Source organism: Drosophila kikkawai, chromosome X (assembly GCF_030179895.1).
Source record: "Drosophila kikkawai strain 14028-0561.14 chromosome X, DkikHiC1v2, whole genome shotgun sequence".
NCBI lineage: Eukaryota > Metazoa > Arthropoda > Insecta > Diptera > Drosophilidae > Drosophila > Drosophila kikkawai.
The window spans coordinates 29189439-29206898 of record NC_091733.1 but is presented as its reverse complement, the minus strand read 5'-3'; the positions used below and the strand labels follow the sequence as shown (position 1 = coordinate 29206898).

General features: G+C 42.0%; 4 protein-coding genes across 5 annotated transcripts; 3 read left to right on the top strand and 1 right to left on the bottom strand.

Moving 5' to 3' along the window:
• The first annotated feature begins 411 nt into the window (after positions 1–411).
• Positions 412–2276, top strand: LOC108076113 (pH-sensitive chloride channel 2). Its single transcript, XM_017168839.3, has 2 exons — positions 412–923; positions 993–2276. Exons 1-2 carry the CDS (start codon positions 497–499, stop codon positions 2171–2173), a joined length of 1608 nt encoding a protein of 535 aa, XP_017024328.1. The 5' UTR covers positions 412–496; the 3' UTR covers positions 2174–2276.
• A 313-nt stretch (positions 2277–2589) lies between these two features.
• Positions 2590–8936, top strand: LOC108076054 (zinc finger protein 567). Of its 2 annotated transcripts, XM_017168739.3 has the most exons (6): positions 2590–3339; positions 4558–4947; positions 7413–7545; positions 7643–7827; positions 7888–8470; positions 8525–8936. In XM_017168739.3, exons 1-6 carry the CDS (start codon positions 3301–3303, stop codon positions 8767–8769), a joined length of 1575 nt encoding a protein of 524 aa, XP_017024228.1. In that variant the 5' UTR covers positions 2590–3300; the 3' UTR covers positions 8770–8936. The 2 variants fall into 2 exon arrangements, with proteins under 2 accessions (XP_017024228.1, XP_017024229.1); XM_017168740.3 differs by lacking the exons at positions 2590–3339; positions 4558–4947 and adding an exon at positions 6536–6686.
• A 539-nt stretch (positions 8937–9475) lies between these two features.
• LOC108076051 (TBC domain-containing protein kinase-like protein) lies at positions 9476–12498 on the bottom strand. Its single transcript, XM_017168730.3, has 6 exons — positions 12155–12498; positions 10709–12085; positions 10445–10651; positions 10117–10388; positions 9757–10053; positions 9476–9699 (listed from the first exon to the last, which is right to left on the bottom strand). The coding sequence occupies exons 1-6, from the start codon at positions 12348–12350 to the stop codon at positions 9595–9597; spliced, it is 2454 nt and encodes an 817-aa protein (XP_017024219.1). The 5' UTR covers positions 12351–12498; the 3' UTR covers positions 9476–9594.
• A 245-nt stretch (positions 12499–12743) lies between these two features.
• On the top strand, positions 12744–17226 carry Hgsnat (Heparan-alpha-glucosaminide N-acetyltransferase). Its single transcript, XM_017168738.3, has 7 exons — positions 12744–13166; positions 13285–13409; positions 13708–13829; positions 13889–14063; positions 14130–14791; positions 14852–15509; positions 16874–17226. Exons 1-6 carry the CDS (start codon positions 13023–13025, stop codon positions 15337–15339), a joined length of 1716 nt encoding a protein of 571 aa, XP_017024227.1. The 5' UTR covers positions 12744–13022; the 3' UTR covers positions 15340–15509; positions 16874–17226.
• The last annotated feature ends 234 nt before the right edge of the window (positions 17227–17460 follow it).

Sequence of the window (17460 nt, the reverse complement as noted above, 5' to 3'; positions counted from 1 at the left end):
TAATAAATTGAGTTAAATGTTAATATTATATGTTTTGATTATTATCACAATCTTATGCATATTTTCTTGAGAGTATTTTAGAAATATTTGCATTTATTTTGTTGATTTGAATTTTAGGCGCCTTTTGAAACCACTAACAGCAGGCTGTTAGGTAAAGCAAGCTGTGTGCTGTTAAGCGCAGAAGCTTCAAGAATTTCCCTAATTTTTAACTAATTTCCATGAGAAATTAATAAATAATTAATTAATTACGTTTTTATTTGTATTATATATTGTAATTTGTTTAAACAGAATTTTTTTAGATTTAAATATTTCGATTTTCGTGCGATATTTACACAGTTCTGTCACCTTACATTACCCTGCTAAAGTTAACAGACTGTAAAGCTTTTAAACGTTGGCCAACACTGGATCGCCATCTTGCTTTAACCGTTACAATTTATACGCGTGGTTTTATTTTTCTCTTTTTCCCTTTTTTTAGACTTAATTTATTCAATTGGCCATGGACTGGTCGCTGGTTATTAAAATCCTGCTCAATTGCGTTGCCCTAACGGTGCATGCCATGGACGAGGACTGTCCAACGCTGGCCGATGGCGACAGTTTGTCGCAGACGCAGTTACTTGATAAATTAACCCATGGCTGCCGCTACGATCGCTTGGAGCGCCCGGTAACCTTCTCGGAAAGCGGCCAGCGCCTGCCCGTCGATGTCTATATGCGGGCATACATCTATTTTATGCAGAATCTAGAGGCCCACGATCTGCAATTCAAGATCTATGCCCTCCTGCAGATGCGCTATTTGGATCCCCGTCTGAATTTTCGAGGCGTGAGCCCCAAGAGAAAGCAGCCCATTCTGGGTGAACAGCAGCTGCGGGACTCCCTTTGGATGCCTCACATATTCCTGGCCAATGAAAGGGACTCCAGCATTTTGGGTGAGTATTTGACGATGTCTTAAAATCTGTGTAAAAATGTGGCAATTAACCGGTTTACTTCATTTGCAGGCCTTACCGAAAAGGACATCCTCACCTCCATTTCCCCCGACGGCACTGTCATCGTCTCAAACCGCATCAAGGCCACTCTATATTGCTGGCTAAATCTCAAAAAGTTCCCCTTTGACGAGCAGCATTGCTCCACGGTGCTGGAGAGCTGGATGTACAACACATCGGAGCTGGTGCTACACTGGGAACAAAAGCGACCGATTACATACGATCCTGCCCTCCATCTTACCGAGTTTGTGCTGCAGAGCTCCTGGTCCAATGAGACCGTAATTAATGCGGATCTCAGTGATTTGCGGCATGGAGCCTTTGCCGGGAATTACAGCTCTTTAAGCTTCACCGTACACCTCACCCGTGTGGTGGGTTTCTATTTGATGGACTACTTTCTGCCCTCCATGCTGATTGTGGCCATATCATGGGTCTCCTTTTGGCTGCAGGCGGATCAGGCGCCGCCAAGAATCACGCTGGGCACCAGCACTTTGCTGACCTTTATCACCTTGGCCTCGGCCCAGGGCAAAACCCTGCCCAAGGTGAGCTATATCAAGGTGTCGGAGGTATGGTTCCTGGGCTGCACCATCTTCATCTTTGGCAGCATGGTGGAATTTGCCTTTGTCAATACAATTTGGCGGCGAAAGAACAGTGTGCCCGTGAAGAAGCTTAATAGCAAGCATATCCTCAAGTCCACGTTGTCGCCAAATCTGCTGAGGCGCCGCAGTAGTCATGCCAGATCCCGCTCCTTTTCGGGTATGGCCCTCCACAGGACCGGGGATAACGCCTCGCTGGGCGGTGGGCCAGGATTTAACAATTATTTGACCGTCAACCTGCCCATTACCACAATCAAAGAAGGTCAAGTTCTGGGCCAGCAGCAGCAGCAGCAAAATCCGAGATCCGGCCATCAAAAGCTGGATGTCACCTTTGTGGAGAGCGCCTTTGGGCCAATGGGTGCGGCCAGATCGGTTGGAACCCTTAGTACCGCATCGACCACATCGCAGGGATGTGCCACCACCACCACCAACAACAACAATCATCCGGCTGACACGGCGGCTGAGGAGATCGATCTGAGTGGCTGGACCACATTGACGCCGCAGGAAATCGCCATGTGGATCGATAGTCGGGCTAGATTCGTTTTTCCACTGGCTTTCCTGGTCTTTAATTTGTTCTTTTGGACATTTGTCTATTGTATTTAATGATTTAAGCCTTTTAAATGGAAAATTGTAAGCCTTATTTAATTGTTTTTGCCTTGTTTTGTGGTTTTTAATGCCATTTTGTAAAGTATGTAATGTTAACTCATGTAAATTCTTGTTTATTTATGTTTTTTGTATGCTTTTGTACTCAATAGTAAACGGTTACGTATATTTATCCCAACAAAATAATGTTAAAATTGAAAGTTTATTTTTAAATTCAATTTCTTTTTGAAAATTCAAATAACGCGCCCAGCTGTTGCGCACTCGCTGACTAGTGTTGGGCAATGCTGCCACTCAATTCAATAAGAGGGATGGCTATAGCGCAGGCGAGCATACGCTTAACCAATGTGTGGGAGTAGCACCGCTACTGTTACGGTATCCAACAACCTCATATTCGTTTTTTCCCAACACACACACACACACTCGAACGCAGCGCAACAATAACATCGGGCCCCAAAAACGTTCGGACACAACTTCGTCGTGAATTGTAAATGAAGAAAAAAAATACGAAAAAGATTCCAGCGCGTTTGGTTGTTTTTTTTTTACGTGTAACTACGCCAAAAAGGCAAGGAATTAAGCTGCAAAAAAAAGAACGGCGCAGCAACAACAACAGCACCGCATGTGCAAGTGCAAGGCAAACATAAACAACGGTGAAGAGAAGTGACAGCAACAACAACAACAAGAAGAAGTGGCCGCTGTGTGTGTGTGTGCGTGCATGCATATGCCTGTGTGTGTGTACAACGAAAATATTGTATAAATCAAATTTATAATTTTTTTTTTTGCGCCGAAGTGCTTAGGCAAAGAAAAAAAAATGCCATAAAAAAGTAAAATCATTTTATGAAAACTAAAGACCCGAACAGATAGAACAGAACGAAATAATAAAAACAACAATTATAAATAAGGAAAAAAAAAAGCTAAGGAGGCGTAAATGGATAACCACCGGTAAAGTTTACCGCTGTCGCCGCTTCCTTCGCGAGCGAGAAGGACAACAGCAACAGAAACAACCGCAATAGTAGCAACAACAACTGCAAGACAACAATAAGAGGAACTGCAGACGTGCAACGCACGTTGTCCTGCTCCCGCCCGCTGCCGCCACTGCTACCAATTCTTCTTACTCTCTCTTCAACATTATGGACACCATCTGTAGATTATGCTTCCAAACGGCAACGGTAAGAACAAAACAACAACAATACAAGAAAAAAAAAACGATATACACACATGTATGCAACAAAACTGTCAGTGGTGTGTATTTTGTTATTTCTATTGATTTTTTTAAACAATTGAATTTTGCCAGGGATTCTGCTTTCCAACTGTTATTGTTGAAACGGGAGGGACGATGAGAGGATGTGAGATGGATGAACGGGGGGAGTGGGAGTGGGAAAAGGACGTGGGGTGGGGGTTGAAAAGCGCGCGCATTGCCTTCTTTTTCTCACTCCCAGGCAAAAGCAAAAGTTCGGCTCGCATACACACACACACACACACATTCAAAAAGAGAGAGAGAGAGAACTAGAGAGGGAGAGTGAGGCACAGAGACGAAAACAACACACAAACAAATACACATATGCGACCCCAAACTATTGCTGAACAATTTTTATTTTTAGCCAACTCAGCCCAAAAAGTTGTTCAAGCCGACAACTTGAAAAAATATTATTTTTACATTTTGCTTACGCCGCTTGCTTTTCACTTTGACTCCTTTTCAACAGTTCCCCTTCTTCTTCTTCTTCTGCCCCCTCCTTCTCTGCGCCCCCCCTCCCCAACCAACATCAACCGCACGAAAAGAAATACATAATAAAACAAAATGACAGAAATTGCGCCAAGGCAGCCAGGCGACAGTGACGTCGTAGAGCTTTCGTTTTAAAGGGGTTGCACTCAAAAGACAAAGGAGTTGATACAATTAAATAGTGCCTTTTAATTTCTAAAGTTTTCCTTTAAATAAAATAATTCTGTTTTGATTTCTGAATTCCTCAAATATCGACCGTCCCCTTTGGCGGACGCCTCTGCTGTGAGCGCTGGCAGTGCGGCGGCAAAACAAAACAAAAAGCGAAAGAATAACAAAACGCTGTACGAAGAGAAAAAAAAAATAACACGAAATGAAAACAACAACAACTTGCTATGAATGTATGTTGTTGTTATTTTCTTTTCTCTGTTCTTTTTTTTATATTTTTTGTGCATGCGTGTGTGTGTTTATCTTCTCGGTTGTTATTTCTAGTTCGAGAGACAGGAGTGCGGGGAGAGGGGGGTAGATGATGGGTGAATAAGGTTGGGCTGACACAATAAATAAAAAGCATTATTGTTATTACATTCTGCATTTCTGTCCATCCAACTATCCAACCAGACTTTCCAACTAATTGTTGCCTGTGATTTGATCATTTCTTTCTCTCTTGCAGCTCTTCCAGGTGCCCGGCTACAGCATACCCACGTGCGTCCGCTGCTCGGAACAGTTGACAAATAATTCCAACTTCCATCAATCGGCTGCGGCGGCAGCGGCAGCGACGTCAACGCCCGCAGCGGCCGCTGTTGCCGCCTCGGCTGCCGCAGCTGCTGCCGCTGCAGCAGCAGCCGCTGCTGCTGCATCCTCGACGTCAACGGCATCCTCCAGCGACAGCGACGCCGTCACCCAGCTGACGAACGGTGGCGGCGGTAATGCCGCCAACGCCGCCGCCGCTGCTGCCGTGCTGCAATTGCAGCATCAGCAGGCGCAGCAGCAGCAGCAACAGCAGCAAATGCAATCATCGAGTTCTTCCGAGAATCTACAATCGCAGGACGATTCCGAAGATGTAAGTTTCCAATCCCGTTTCAGTTTCAGTCCCTTTCGTCTTCCCTGTAGACAGTGTTGGATATGCAGGGGAACAGGTAGATGAGGGGGGTCAGGTGATTATAATATTTCTTAAATCCTTGATAACATCAGGGGGGGTTGGGTTAAAATAGGCCAAACTGTAATTACTTTATAAATGCATTAGGTATGTACATACATACAATATATGTACATATGTATAAAAAGCTAATTGGCATTTATTCAAATGACAGCGCAATGACCTAATTTAAACAAAAGGTAGTTACTAATATACATACATACATACGTGGACATAAAAAGCTCTAATACAGAAAATATTAAATTTAAAAAAGATATATTTTTCTGTTTATTTTTTATATTATCCTAATGCAACAAGTTCCTACATTTTTTGTATATATTAATTTCGTATTACCAAATAATTTCTAAATTGTTGAAAATATTTGTTAACATTTGTAAATTAATTTAATTACTAAAATTATATGTATTTAAAAATTACATATATCACAACAAATCCTGGATCTAACCTTTCCCCCTTTTTATTCTGATTAGATTTCTAGGGGTGCTATCTCCCTCCCGCCCACTGTAATGCACACCCCTCTGGTAGTGGCTCTGTGGAGGGGAGAGGGCACTCTTGCTCCTTTGGCTTCTCCTTCTTCTTTTCTTTTTCTTTCTACTTTTGCTGCACTTGTTTATTATTGTTGTGCTGTTTTTTTTTCCTTTTCTCACAACTCCCACACTCACAAAGCAAGAATATACATAAATACACAGCGGCTTACATACGTTTGCCTGCACATTCATAGCCTCTTCTTCTTCTGCTTCTTCTTCTTCACTCACTTCTTATTTCGCCCGTTTCTTTGCATGTTCTTGTTGCCTTTCTTCTTCTTTTTCCATCATGCAACAGAGAACTGCAAAAAAAAAAAAAAAAAATTAAAAAAAAAACAAAAAGAAAAAGAAGACAAATAAATAAAATTAAGAACGAAGCAGGTCGACTAGGGAGAATGCCCTATAATATCTAGTTCTAAACATAGCTTAGAACTTTATTTTTATTTAAATATTTCAATTATTAATTTAAGGTGTTAAATATATTATTAAAATATAATTATATTCAGTTTTTCAATAATATACAAAAATAAGCCGAAAATAGTAGCTATATTACTTTATTTAAAATAAATTATAAATCTTATATAAAGTTATAATTTATAGCGTATTTTGTATATTTTTTTATTATTTATTTATTTTTTTTATTATATGTACTTATTTATATTATTTGAAAAAGCTTTTAAGTTTCAATTTAAAAGTAGGGTATTTGACATTCGACTAGCTGCTATTGTTGCTGCTCACTTTCTTGTTTTCCTTTATATTTTATATATATATATATATATATAAATACATATATACGTATATATTTTGTTCTTCTTTTTCCATTAATATCTGCTCTGCTCGGGCTACGTCGACGTCAACGTCGTAGCTGGCGTTGCGCAGAGCAGCGCTTTTTGTGCGCTGTGTAAAGCGGAAAAAATTCATTTTCCGCTGACTCTTTCGGTGTGTTGGTGTGCGTGGCACGCAAAAAAAGCAAGCGAAAAAAATCATAATAATAATTTGAAATATTTTAAAAATATTTAGTATTTAATTCGGTAAAGACGGGGCGGCATACGCGCAATAAACAAACTGAATTCGCACGGGAATTTGCAATCCGTTCTCTTGGCCGCCAGATTGTTGAGCGTGAGTAGTGCACCCCGGGATTCTTAGTTTGGCTATTTTCCGCTCTTTCTTCAGAGAATCTTCCATATAGAATTGGGATAAATAAAGCTTGAAGGAGTATCCGGTTTTAAGTCATTGTAAACTGTGGGAGTATTTCTGTGAGGTTCAAAAATCTAATGTCAAAAATTCCCTTGGATTTCTTGAATTAAAAGAGAAGAAAGCTTATTTTTATTGAGAAGATAATACTAGTAATTCCTGCTTAATTTTTAAATAATAATAATAAAAAAACAGAGTTTTTTGTGGACTCGACATTTAATATTAGACCCCATTCATGTTTCTTTATTAAAAAAATTAATATTTGAAATAAAAATAAATAAATAAATAGAAAAATATAAATTAAATATAAGAAATAAATTAAAATAAAAAAAATAAAATAAGTAAAAATAAATTGAGTAAATTTAATTAATTAAGTAAATTAAATATATGAAATAAATTAATTAAATTAAATAATATAAATTCAATAAATTTAAAAAATTTAAAAAATTAAATAAATGAAAAAAATTTAAAAAATTAATTAAATTCAATAAATTAAAAATATTAAATAAATTAAATAAATATAATAAACAAAGGAAATATAAATAAAATAAATCTATGTTTCAGCTTTCTGTCCGTTTTTTCCCTGTTGAAAGTCTTACCCATCCCTTCTCTACACCTCTACTAATGCTCCTTCTTCTACTCTCTTTGCAGGTGGATCTGATATTCAACGAGGAGGGCTCCTGCCCACTATGCAACAAGACTTTCTCGCGCAAATCCTCGCTCATGACGCACATACGGAATCACTCCGCGGAGCGTAAGTTTGTGTGCACCTACTGCCACAAAGGTGGGTTATCCTTCGGATAAACATGTATCTTTCAGATACACATGTATCTTTCGGATATAATAAAGACTTCTTCTCCCTCTCTCCGTGTTGTTCCCAGGCTTCACGCAGGCGGCCAATCTGCGGAACCACGAGCGCATCCACACAAACGATCGTCCGTACCAGTGCGTGGACTGCGGCAAGACCTTCACCCAGATCACCAACCTGAACAATCATCGGCGCCTGCACACCGGCGAGCGTCCGTTTGTCTGCAATGAACCCGAGTGTGGTCGCAGTTTCGCCCAGGTGAGGAGATAGCTTCCTCATCTCCTTTAAACCCAAAGCCCAAAACCTAATCTTTTACAGGTGACGAATCTAAACAATCACATGAAGTCGCACCACAAGGTGCAGCAATATTGCTGCAATGTTTGCAACAAAAAGTTCACACAGGTGACCTCACTCAATCAGCATTTGCAGGCGCATGCCGGTGTCACCGGCTACTACTGTCCCCGCTGTCCGGAGAAGAACTTTAAGCTGCAATCACAGCTGCATACGCACATGAAGACGCACGGTTTGGCCTTTCCGTACGAGTGCGGCAAATGCGATGAGAAGTTCCTGCAGCAGGCGCATCTGGATCAGCACCTCAAGATGCACGATGAGTTCAAGTTCAAGTGCGACATTTGCCCGAGCAGCTTCAATCAGGAATCGCTGCTCAAGAAGCATGTGCAGCGGCATGTCGAGGGCCGTTATCTCTCCTGCCCGGTGGCCAATTGTGCCGAATCCTTTGCCGTACGCCAGCATCTGTCCAAGCATCTGTTAACCAGCCATTCGCATCATGAACTGCCGCCGCCGAAGCGTTCCAAAAAGACGGGACATATGCAGTCGGGGCAGCAGCAGCCGCTGGCAATGATTGGACAGCCGTTATCGCTGCAGCATACGACGGGGCAGCGTAAGTTTGTAAGCAATTTTCCTTTTCATTTATTAAATTTGCTTTATTCTTTAGGAGGACGCCCGCCGAAGAACAAGAACAAGGCGGCTTTGGCCGCCACGGCCATCAAAATTGAGATCAATGAGCCGCTACACAGCCAGCATATCAGCAGTGCCAGCGGCCTGTCCATTCAGCAGCAGATTAACCAGCACATGCAGCAGCAGCAGCAGCAGCAGCAGCAACAACAACAACAGCAGCAACAGCATCTGCATTTGCCAATGGGTCAGGCAGTCAAGGCGCGCTTCATACCCACTAAGTAGAGTAGGTTAGAAAGAAAGGAAAGTGAAGGAAAGGAGCAAAGGAAAGAAGGTCTCTCTAAGCTTAAAGAAAAATTAAAAAAAAAAAAAAAAAACATAAAAACACAATCCTGATTAGCCCTAAAGCCATAGCCAAAGTAGCATCACACACTGCAGTCCCACACAAAATATTCCAAGATTTCTCTATAATTGAAGTTTCTTTTTTTTTAAAACTTGTATTTTCTTTCTATTTTTTGTGTACAAAATTGCCTAGCATGCATTAAAATGAAATGAATGAATATTATTGAGTGAGCAAGCTGCTGGTTCAGTTTGGACCAGCAATATTTCAGTTTTATGTACTCTTCCCCGTTACCCATCTTTATATATACTTATATAAACATGCATAGACATGCATATACATGCTTAGAAGAGTAACTTGAATCGAATCTAAATAATTTTTTAATGTAAAAGCAAAAAATTTCAAAAGAAAAACAACCTACAATTACAAGTAAATATTAAAACATAAAGTAATACACATAAAAATTGCTATTAAATTCGGTATATATATATGTATTTATGTTAAGCAATTCTAGCTTAAGTGTTTTTATTTTTTTTTTTTTAATAAAACCATTATGAGAAAAAGAATCAAGACATAAGGAAAATGTCGAGAGAAAAACAAGAAAACTAGTTTATATTAAAGGGAAACCCCCCGTGAAGAATCCTCTATATATATTCTGCAAATGTATATATTTTATATATATATTATATATAAAGATAATATAAAAGATAAGAAATGTACACATTGAGCTTAGGCTAAAAAAACACGAAGCAGAAGCAACGAGGAGACCCTCAATTCGAGATGAGTATATTTGGCTCAATGGAGTGCAGGACATTGAATCCCTTGTGCAGGATGCAGGTGCGCTGGATGCCGCAGGCCACCAGAAAGTGCGAAAACTGTGAATCAAAGGGGAAAATTAATATAAAGTTCACTAAAGAATGAGTTTCAATCACCTCCACGGAATGCTGATGTATATTGCTCACGCAGACCACAATCCTTCCGCGTAGCTGCGTCTCCACATTGGCCACTGGCAAAGCCTCCAGCCGCTGGTCACCCAGCTGAACGGTGGCAAAGGGTATATTGATGCTGTGTGGGACATAAACACGTCCATACTCCACCACGCTGCGTAGATCCACAAGAGCCAGCTCTGAGGGGGAATACAGAAGCAAAGCCTGCACATCCTTGGCGCTAATACGAGGACACTGCTCCAGCTGCAAATGCTTCAGTTCCACCTCCGTTACGCCAATGTCCTGGGAGGAAATTTAAGCTCTTTTCTTATTTGTTAAAATTTTTAAGGGAGAGAAAAACCGCACCAGCGAGTGAGGCTGCTGTTGATGCAGGGCATGCTGACGATGCGTTATGCTTTTGGGTGTCACCTCGTACATCTTCTGGGACTCCAAGACACAGCCCTCCATCACAATGTCTGGCAGATCGGAAAAGAGCAATATGCACTCGTTGAAGCCCGAGGAGAGCAAAGTGCTGCGCAGCTGGCGGAGAATGGCAATGCCAATGAACAAAGGATACGAACTGTCGCCCAGCATGAGTTTGTCCCACAAATGCAAAATCTTGTGCAGGGGAAAAACATCTAAAAGCCAAAGCTATAAACCCACTAAAATTATGAAAAGAAAAGCTAAAACTCACGCGAGAACATGGTCAGAAACCAGGGTATGGCAAAGAGCTCTGGTATAAAGCTAATGCTGGCCAAGTGCTGGGCCAGAAGAGGCTCATGGAAGGCCGTCAGCTGGGAGAACTTGCTTAGATACTCCTTGATCACCGCCGAATTGTCCTTGAGAAAGAACCACTGCAGATACTTGGGTATAAACTTGAAAAGGCTAAGAAAGGCCAACTCTAAGGGAGGTTTAGGATTACTTAAAGGATTCTTCAAAGGATTAGGCTTCAACTCACCCTCATGGTTAAAGTTGAGATAGAGAAACGGCGCCGTCAGCGAGTCCAATCCCTGCCAGTACACATACTGCGGATGGGCGGTGACCCAGGCCTTGAGCAGCCGTCGCAGCTTGCGATGCCCATCCGGCGAGGACAGCAGCTCATCATACTGATGGCAACGCGGTATATCCACCTCGATCTGGCGATCAGTGCTGGTGGCCGTGAATTTGTCTATTTTGCAATAACTACCATTGGGCACCACATCCAGCAGAGCAGCCCAAATGGGGCCACGCAGCAGTGGGGGAACATCCACGGAAGCCTCGCGACGCAGCTGCTCCGCCGTGTGAGGATAACCCTGCAGGAGGCGTGTGAAAAGGCGAACCCTTTGAAACTGATACTCAATGTCCTTCTCCCGGATCACCAACGGCAAGGCCTGCAGCTCGCGGGCAAAGTGGGCAGGAAATCGTGGGGAATGGAGCAGCGGAAAGTAGACATCAGCCGGCAGGCGACTTAGTCGCTGGAGCAAAGCCTTCAGCCTCAGCGGCACCACACGATCGTCCATGAGTTGGGCCTGGCTGCGACCCGGACACACGCTAGCCCCACTCAAACGCACGATCTGGGGCAGACCCAAGATAGGAGCCTCGCTGCGTATAAGGCCCTCCTTTTTGAGCTCCGCCTGGACATCACCGCCGGCCAGCTGCCACAAATGATAGATTTGGGACAAGGGGCAGCGCAGCAGGAGAGGCACATGCTCCTGGTTCTCCTGGATCTCCTGATCCCTTTCCTTCTTCAACTCTGCCAAAACGCTCTCAAAGATGGGCTGCTTTAGCAGCTCCTGTGGCAGCGGTCTCTTCTTGGGCAGCACCTGCAGGCAGCTTTCCAGCAACTGCCGCAGATCCTTGTCCATGGAAACATAACGTTCATAGCACTGATGCTCTCGGGCAATCTTCTCCAGCACCCCATTGCTCCGGCCAAAGGCTAAGATCTTTCGAATCACATTCGAGAGTTTCAGTTTGGGCCAGAGTTCAATTTGGAGCACTAGTTCCACCACCAGCATGGCCAGAGCCCACACATCGCTCTTGACATTCCCATTGAGACCGAGGAGCCGCTCCGGTGACATATACCGTATATTGCCAATGGGAAAGGGTACATAGCAGCCGCCCTTGGTCATGTGATGCAGCCCATAGTTGAAGAGCTTGATGCGCCGGCCATCGTCGGAGATGAGAACATGCTTGGGCTCTAGATTGTGGGCCACCAGATGATGTTGACTGAGCACGTTTATACCGCAGGCCACCTGGTAAAAGATCCGCAGGATCTGGGCCAGCGACAGGGGTGGATTGCGCTTGGCATAGTCCTCGAGCGAGAGACCCAGATACTCGGAGACCACAATGGTGCGTTCTGGAAAAGAAGTGATTTCAGGTGATTTAAAGGCGATTCCTTGGGTGATCTCTCCTGCCAAAAACCGACCATGCTTGCCCCGTATCACATCCAGATACTGACACAAATGCTCGTCCTGCAGCTCCTTGAGCTTCTGGGCCCGGCCCAGGATTGCAATGGAGTTGGGCGTGAGGGGCAGGCCATTGCTGCCGCAGACGTCACCCGGATGCAGTTTGGCAAAGAAGGTGACGGCGCACAGGCGGCGGCTCTCCTGCCTGCCGGTCATCCTTGGTCCTGGTGTGAAGCGGATGTGGATGCGGTTCCGGGATGTGGAGTTCTTAGGATTCCTGGGACGACGACATCAGAGAAAAGCAACAATTTCTTTTCTTTTCTTTTTTTTTGGCAGCGAATCAGCTGACGGCGTTGCCAGACCGAGGCAAGTGGTGAAACGCCCCCTAAAATTAAGATTAATTAAATAATAACAAAATTAATTAAATACAATATAAAGCAAGGGTTTATACGTTTTTAAAATTTAAATATTTTATTTAAATAATAAATTACTTAAAAAACTAATTGTAATGCCAACAGTCTGGCAGCCCTTGCCCTGCTTTGCTCATTTTGCAACACTGGCCGCGCCCCCATCGGTTTGTTATTTGTTGTTGCTGCTGTTGCTTTTAGTGTTTTTTTGTTGTTGTTAGTGCCACTTGCGATTTTGTGTTTTTATTGCGCACTCGAAATTGTTTTGTTATTTAGAGCTCCGAGCTTGTGCTAACCATAATGTCGATGGCGAATTCAGCTTAGTTAGTCGCTCGCCGTGTGCGTGTGTGTGCGGGCATAGAGTTTTCCCCCCGAGCGTTGTGTGTGTGTGTAAAGAGTGCAAGTTAATGCAAGTTATTGCAAGTTTGCAGTTGCATTTGTTTTATGTTTTTTTGTTTTTGTGCAAATGTAATTTAAAAAAATGTCGCTATTCGTGGAATACACAGAGCCGCAGTGGCGGAATCTAGATATGCGAGCCCTGTCCGTGGACGAGGCCTACCTGTACTTGGCGTCGCACTTCCCGGAGCGCACATACCTGTACACACTGTCCGACGAGTGCTATACGGTAATCAATTGTTACAGGCGTGATGCGATGCGCAATCGGTTTCGCTTTCAATTTCACTCCAATTAGCTTTAATTCGATTTTATGTCATTTTCTGTATTAAATTCCGTTTCGTTTGCAGTGCCCATACACCAAAGTGAAAGCTCTGCCCGCAGACGACGACGAACCGTTACGTTTGAGCTCTGCATATGCGCTAAATTTCAAAATATTCGAACACGATCAGGGTCACTATGCCTACGACAATGTGTAGGTAGACACCACTGTGCTTGGCACAGTGGCCATTCGATTAAGCTAAACACCTGTTGATATATACATATTTTAATTAAAATTAGCTTGTATTAATTGAAGTTTCCCAAGATCGATTACTTAGTTTCCTCTCTATTAAACTCTTACATTGCGTGTCACACTTAGGCAATACCCACTGTATGCCAACTAGTTTAAGCGAAAACAGCTTAACTAGGCAATTATACAAGTTCCTCTCAAGTTTAATCGATTTCTCCGTTCTGCGTTCTCGTTCTGGTTATGATTATGGTTACTTTGGCAGCTCCTCGCTTTGCTGGCTGCGTCGCACTGACCTGCAGGAGTTTGGAGTCTACAACTTGACCCTGGATGCCAATGGTACCTGCGCCTTTGCCGTGGACAAACCGGGAGTGCCCATCAATTACGGTGAGAGCTCCAATTGCTGGCCACTCCAGATACGTTCTTATCACTTATCCCCCCCGCAGCATTCCTGGCCGTCTTCGTTCTGGTTGCCGCTTTGCTAATCTTGCTGAAGCTGGCTAGCTGCGCCTGGCGGTGTTATCGCTACGATGAGGCCGACGCTGCCGCCGACAGCATTGGAGCAGCTGCTGCCAAGGCAACGCAAAGGAAGCGCCTGCGCAGCCTGGACACCTTTCGGGGGTAAGCCTGGTCTTTAGACTTCTTTTAGACTTGTTTAAAATACTTCTACTTTCTTTTCTCGCACAGCCTTTCCATTGTCCTGATGATCTTTGTGAATAGCGGCGGCGGCGGCTACACCTGGATCGAGCATGCTGCCTGGAATGGCCTTCACCTGGCCGACCTGGTCTTTCCGTCCTTCCTCTGGATCATGGGCGTCTGCATTCCGCTTTCCGTAAAGTCTCAGCTCTCGCGCGGCAGCAGCAAGTCCAGGATTTGCCTGCGCATCTTGTGGCGCTCAATCAAGCTTTTTGCCATTGGCATCTGCCTCAACTCGATGAGTGGCACGAATCTGGAGCAACTGCGTCTCATGGGCGTACTGCAACGCTTTGGCGTGGCATTCCTGGTCGTTGGCATCTTGCACACGCTGTGCAGCCGCCGGGAGCCTATAAGTCCGCAAAGCTCCTGGCAACGGGCCGTGCATGATGTCTGCCTGTTTAGCGGTGAGCTGGCCGTGCTGCTGGCCCTAGTGGCCACTTATTTGGGGCTGACCTTTGGCCTACGCGTGCCTGGCTGTCCGCGGGGATATCTGGGACCCGGCGGCAAGCACGATTACAATGCAAATCCCCAGTGCATTGGAGGAGCTGCGGGCTATGTGGATCTCCAGGTGCTGGGACAGGCGCACATCTATCAGCATCCGACGGCCAAGTATGTCTACGACTCCACGGCCTTCGATCCGGAGGGTATTTTCGGTGAGTTTTCTGGAGTTTTAGGGAAAGACTTTTTCGAAATTTAATCTCTTTCCTTGACAGGCTGCATCCTGAGCGTGGTGCAGGTGCTGCTGGGTGGCTTTGCCGGCCTGACACTGCTGGTGCATTCCACCTGGCAGTCACGCATTCGTCGCTGGCTGGTCCTGGCCATCCTGCTGGGCCTCATCGGCGGCGCTCTGTGCGGTTTCTCACGTGAGGGCGGCGCCATACCGGTGAACAAGAATCTCTGGTCGCTGTCCTTTGTCTGCGTCACCGCCAGCCTGGCCCTGGTGATCCTCTCGCTGCTCTATTACTTTATAGACGTCAGGGAGAGGTGGAGCTGGTCGGGTTATCCCTTTACCGAATGCGGCATGAATGCCATTGTGATGTATGTCGGCCATTCGGTGATGCACAAAATGCTCCCTTGGCACTGGCGAATCGGACCGATGAACACGCACTTTATGCTCCTGCTGGAGGCCACCTGGAACACCCTAGTCTGGGTGGGCATAGCCCTGTATCTGGACGCCCGCGAGTTCTACTACAGCCTGTAAAGCACAAAATATATGTGCATATATCCACTTGCCAAATAATTTAGCCTTTTGTACATACATTGTGATTTTTACGGATTTCCAACGACGAATTTTCCATCAAGGCACAAATCATAATAAATATTTAGTATTTGTAAATTAACAGAAAAGTTTTCGTTGCAAGAGAGCGAGAGGTACATATATTAAATACCAGTTTTTAAAAGTCAAGTAGTCTTGATTTTGGGTTTTGAAAAATTATATTAATTTTTTTTTTTAAATTATATTAAATTATGGATAAATATTTAAATTTTAATACCCCTTTAAGGTTACTACAATTTCAGTTAGAAGCTAGTAAAAAATCTAAAAATTTTAATTTGTTAAAAAAAAGTTCTTAAAAATATTTAAATTAGTTTGTAAATTTATAAAACATAAACAAAACAAAAAAATTAAAATTAATTCCTTTTTCGTCGAGCTTTGATATTTTCTTTCAAGTTTTACTTTTCTTGAAAAGTGTCATACAAAATAATATTAACATTTTTTTTAATTTTTAAAATTTAAATTTCAGTCGGAAGAATTCATTTCCGACCCTATAAACCATATATATTCTTGATCAGCCTCACCAGCCAAATCGTTTCAGCCATGTCCCTAGAAAAAAAAATTTGTACAAATTTTTTCGAAATTTGATAAGGGGTTACATCATTAAATTTTTCAAAAATTGAAAAAAATAAAAAAAATTTTTAATAATTATTTCGGTATGCAGATTTGTTAATCTAATAAAAACTAACATAAAACTGTTTTCCGATTTAAAATTATCGATTTTTTGGCGAAGTTATATTATTTTTAAACTTAACATTTCGAAAAAAAAATGTAAAATTTTTTTCTAAATTTAAATTAACTTTTTCTTTAAAATTATCAATTTATCGAAATTTTAAGTTTAAAGTATTTCAAAATTTTATAAAAATTAAATTTTTTTAAATTTTAAATGAAGATGCAGATTTATTAACTTTATAAAAACTAACCCAAAACAGTTTTCCCAATTGAAATTAATTAAATTAAATTAATAATTAGTTTAATTAATTAATTCATTTTTGCTTAGTTATACATTTTTTAAATTTTGATTTTCCCTAAAATTATTATATAAACATTTTTTAAATTTAAAAAATTTTAGAATGATTAAAAATATAAAAAAAATAAATAATTTATTAAAAACTTTAGAATGTGCTGCGGCATAGTTATTCCAAAGGTCCGCCATTTTGTAAAATATGGTTTATAAAATATTTGTATTATTATTTCCGATTTCTTTTTTAATTATCTGCAAAGTTTCACTATAATTCCTTAAATATTTCCTACAAAAAAATTCAAAAAAATGTTTATATGTATTTCCGTTTTTAAAAGTTATTTCCCAGCTAAATAACAGTATAATTTCCAACCCATAAATTCAAAAGACATCTTTAGTTTATTTTCAAAAAGTTGACTTTTATTTAAATTTAAAAAACATTGCTCTTTCAACACACACTTAATGGGTTTTTTTTTGTTTTTTGCTTTGTTTGCTTTTTAGGCATTCTCCTAAGGCTATACTTTGTGTGTTTACCGGGTGGTTCCATCGCTGGCCTCCTTCCACTCCAACGCCTGGCTGTGATCCGTGGATCGATATCGGTGTGGAGTGCAGGATCAAGCGTGTGTGTGCAGGATCAAGCGTGTGTTCAAGATCGAGCGTGTGTGTGTGTTTTAACTACAGACTACTAGGGCACTGCACTACTCTACACGTCCAACTACAGCGATTGATCGCTTTCAAAATGCTTTTCTCCGTCTTCCGTTTTGTGTTTAGCCTGCTCGAGAATCGCAGAGGATGTGGGGTATATATAGACGAGATATATATATATAGATAAGAGTGCTGCTGGACAAAAACAAGTCGTTAGGCTGGCTTAAATCGTATGTACATAAACTAATGTCTAGGGTAAGGTTTTCGGTTTTCGATTTTTCTCAAAATTTAAAATTAAATATATATATGTATGTACGTATATATATTGCTAACATGATATGGAGAGCTGCTACGGCTGAGTATTCATACAAAAGTAATATTTTGTAGGAGAGTGTAAATGTGTAAAAAAATGAATTAAAAGGTAATTTTATGTACAATTTTAG